The 3,200-nt window shown below is 33.3% G+C and overlaps 1 protein-coding gene across 1 annotated transcript in view; it reads left to right on the forward strand.

The window, feature by feature from the left end:
* LOC105171102 (cytochrome P450 84A1-like) overlaps positions 345-3,200 on the forward strand; it is a 4,304-nt gene continuing 1,448 nt past the window's right edge. Inside the window, exon 1 of the mRNA XM_011092117.2 lies at positions 345-1,404. Coding sequence (XP_011090419.1) covers positions 463-1,404 — 942 coding nt within the window. The 5' untranslated portion in view covers positions 345-462. The remainder of the gene's footprint in view (positions 1,405-3,200) is intronic.

The raw sequence follows: 3,200 nt of genomic DNA on the forward strand, positions 1-3,200 counted from the left end.
ATCGCTCCTACGTTTTGAAGATTTGCACAGATCACCCATGTTTTTGAAAAATTACAATATATGCTCCTCAAGAACGTCATTATGATTGCACAAATTAAACTACCCCTATTTTTTTTTTAACCATTTGTGGTGGCTTTTATGATTATGTAAAAGATAGGAGTGATTTGTGTAAATAAATGATAGATCAATGATGTAAATACAATTATTTTTAAAAATATCCATGTGTGTTTTATTAATATACTCCCCTCACATAGTGCGTGCGTGCGTGTGTGAAATTGTGGATGGAGCATGAACGCTGCTCTTTTTGAACTTTTATATAAAGCCCTCATATGTCCATCAAAGACTTAGCAACAACATTGGAGTTGCACCTTTTCCCACCTTACTATCATTTGTTGTTGCCCAAAATTAAAGTTGCAAGAATTTTAGCAACAATTCTTGAAAAAAGACTAAATAAATATCATCATGGAGAAGAAGATGATGATTGCTCATCTTCTCCAAGCTCTTGAGGCTAAACCCTTGTTGATCTTCTTCATTATCTCTTTACTTTTCTTGTTTGTTCTATCAAGATTTCGACGTAAACCCTATCCTCCTGGGCCGAGAGGGTGGCCCGTTATTGGCAACATGGGAATGATTGACCAATTGACCCACCGGGGATTGGCCAACTTGGCCAAACAATACGGTGGCATTCTCCACCTCGGCATTGGCTCCCTCCACATGGTGGCGGTGTCGAAGCCCGATGTGGCCCGAGAGGTACTACAACTCCAAGACAACATATTCTCCAACCGGCCCGCAACTGTCGCTATACGTTACTTAACCTATGATCGGGCCGACATGGCTTTCGCCCATTACGGGCCCTTCTGGCGCCAAATGCGCAAGCTATGCGTCATGAAGCTCTTTAGCCGTAAACGGGCTGAGTCCTGGGACTCGGTCAGGGACGAGGTGGACGACATGGTCAGGACCGTGGCTATGAGCACTGGCACGGCTGTGAACATCGGGGAGCTGGTGTTCGGGCTGACGAGGAACATAATTTACCGGGCTGCGTTTGGGTCGAGCTCCCATGAGGGCCAAGATGATTTCATCAAGATTTTGCAGGAGTTCTCGAAGCTGTTTGGAGCATTTAACATTGCGGACTTCATTCCATGGTTGGGGTGGATGGATCCTCAGGGGCTGAACAGCAGGCTGGCCAAAGCCCGGGCTTCGCTTGATGGATTTATAGACAGCATTATTGATGATCACATGCAGAGAAGAAAGCCCGAAGTTGGATCCGGTGAGGCCCGAGATACTGACATGGTGGATGAGTTGTTGGCTTTTTACAGTGATGACGATGAGGCTAAGGTTTCGGAGGCTGAGGATTTGCAGAGTTCCATCAAACTCACGAGGGACAACATTAAAGCCATCATCATGGTAAGAAAATCTACACTCGTTATGAAATCTTTTAAATAAAATCAAATCAATGAAATATTTTAAATAAAATCTAATCAAAATCGAATTTAGCCAAACTTAAATGTGGTTTTCATATTAGAAAAAATTCTAACCCAATTAATTGGATTGAATTTGAATTAATTATATAGTAAGTGCAATACACTTCTTTTTACTAATTAGTGTACAGTTCAGGAATTAATTATATGACAAGTGTATTACGCTTGCTTTGTTATTATTTTTGTTCGGGCAAACCTGATTTAAATAAAAAAAATTTCATCATATTATTAATGTACTATTCAAATATATATATATATATATATATATATCACTTGCTATATAATTAATTCGACTTGATCCAATCTGAATTTTCTAGATATTTTTTAATATATTTTGCAAATAATTAACTACTTTTTATATAAGTGTTTGGTGTTTGGAAAATCAAACAAGAAAACCTTTGTCGTTAAAGACATATAAATGCAAAACTTGCAAGATTGTCTATCAATGAATTAATTAACTAATATCATAATTAATTTTTATTTTCGTCTAACTCTTTTTTTATTTTTGTTGTATATATATATCAGTGCATTAATTTAACAATTTCTTTATCCCTTTTATTTAAAATTTAATATAAAAACTTCTTATTTAATAGATTATCCTTTAAATGAAAAGGGTTTGTATATATATATATATATATTGTCTGTATTAATTAATTTCACTTTGTATAAGTTTTAATTTTTAATAATCAAAAGAAGAATTAAAAAAAAAAAAGAAAGAACAAGAAGAAGAAGAAACCTGAAAATTTCAACTTATTCCATTAAGAGAGAAACACATGTCATTTTTTTTATAGGAAGAAAAGAATGTGCAAACACATGAAAACGTTGCACACAAGATTTTGTGATTGGTTTATATATTTTATTACATTTAATATTACAGACACGTCTTAGAAAACTCGTGGCCCCGCCCAACCTTCAAATTTTATAATTTTTTTTCAAAATTATACATTTTTTTTATATATCAATCCTCCTACTTATTTTATTTATTTCCAAATATTATGACAGTGTGATTTGTTATATAAGTATAATTATTTTATTTTTAAATTCGTCCGTATTTTATACCGATATTAATTTGTTGAAAAAAAGAAGAAGAAGAAGGTGGCTGAAAAAGGCAGCAATCAGAGCCACATATATTGGGGTTTGGAAATGGAAAATCTGAGCACTTTTCTACTTAGATTTAGTCAGCAAATTTTGTAATGAAGTATTTGAAATTTTGATACTATATATATATATATATGTAAAATATAAAAAGTTTCATATAAAATCATGTCATTATCTGCCCACATTTCAACTTACTTTTTTTTTATTTCTTAATTGAAAAATATATATATTTCTTGAAATTTTTAGGTCAATTATACATAGTTGGATCTTGCTACAGAATTCAATCTGGGGTAGACCTTATGAACCCTCTAATATTAGATAAGTTTGAGTTGTTATTTATTATAAAATAATAGGGTGAATAGCAATTTATCCCCCTGTGATACTGAAAATGAGCACATTACTCCCCTATGAAAAAATTATAATAATTCACCCCTTTATACTTTTTAAAATAAAGCTATTTACCTCGTTATACAGGGAGGTAAATTGCTATATTTTAAAAATCATGAGGGGGTAAATTGTTGTATTTTAAAAAATATAAGGAGATAAATCGCTATTTGTTTTCTCATAAGGGGGTAATTTGCTGATTTGTGATATCACAAGGAGGTTGCTTGCATTTTTCCCTAC

The sequence above is a fragment of the Sesamum indicum genome, linkage group LG9, assembly GCF_000512975.1.
Source record: "Sesamum indicum cultivar Zhongzhi No. 13 linkage group LG9, S_indicum_v1.0, whole genome shotgun sequence".
NCBI lineage: Eukaryota > Viridiplantae > Streptophyta > Magnoliopsida > Lamiales > Pedaliaceae > Sesamum > Sesamum indicum.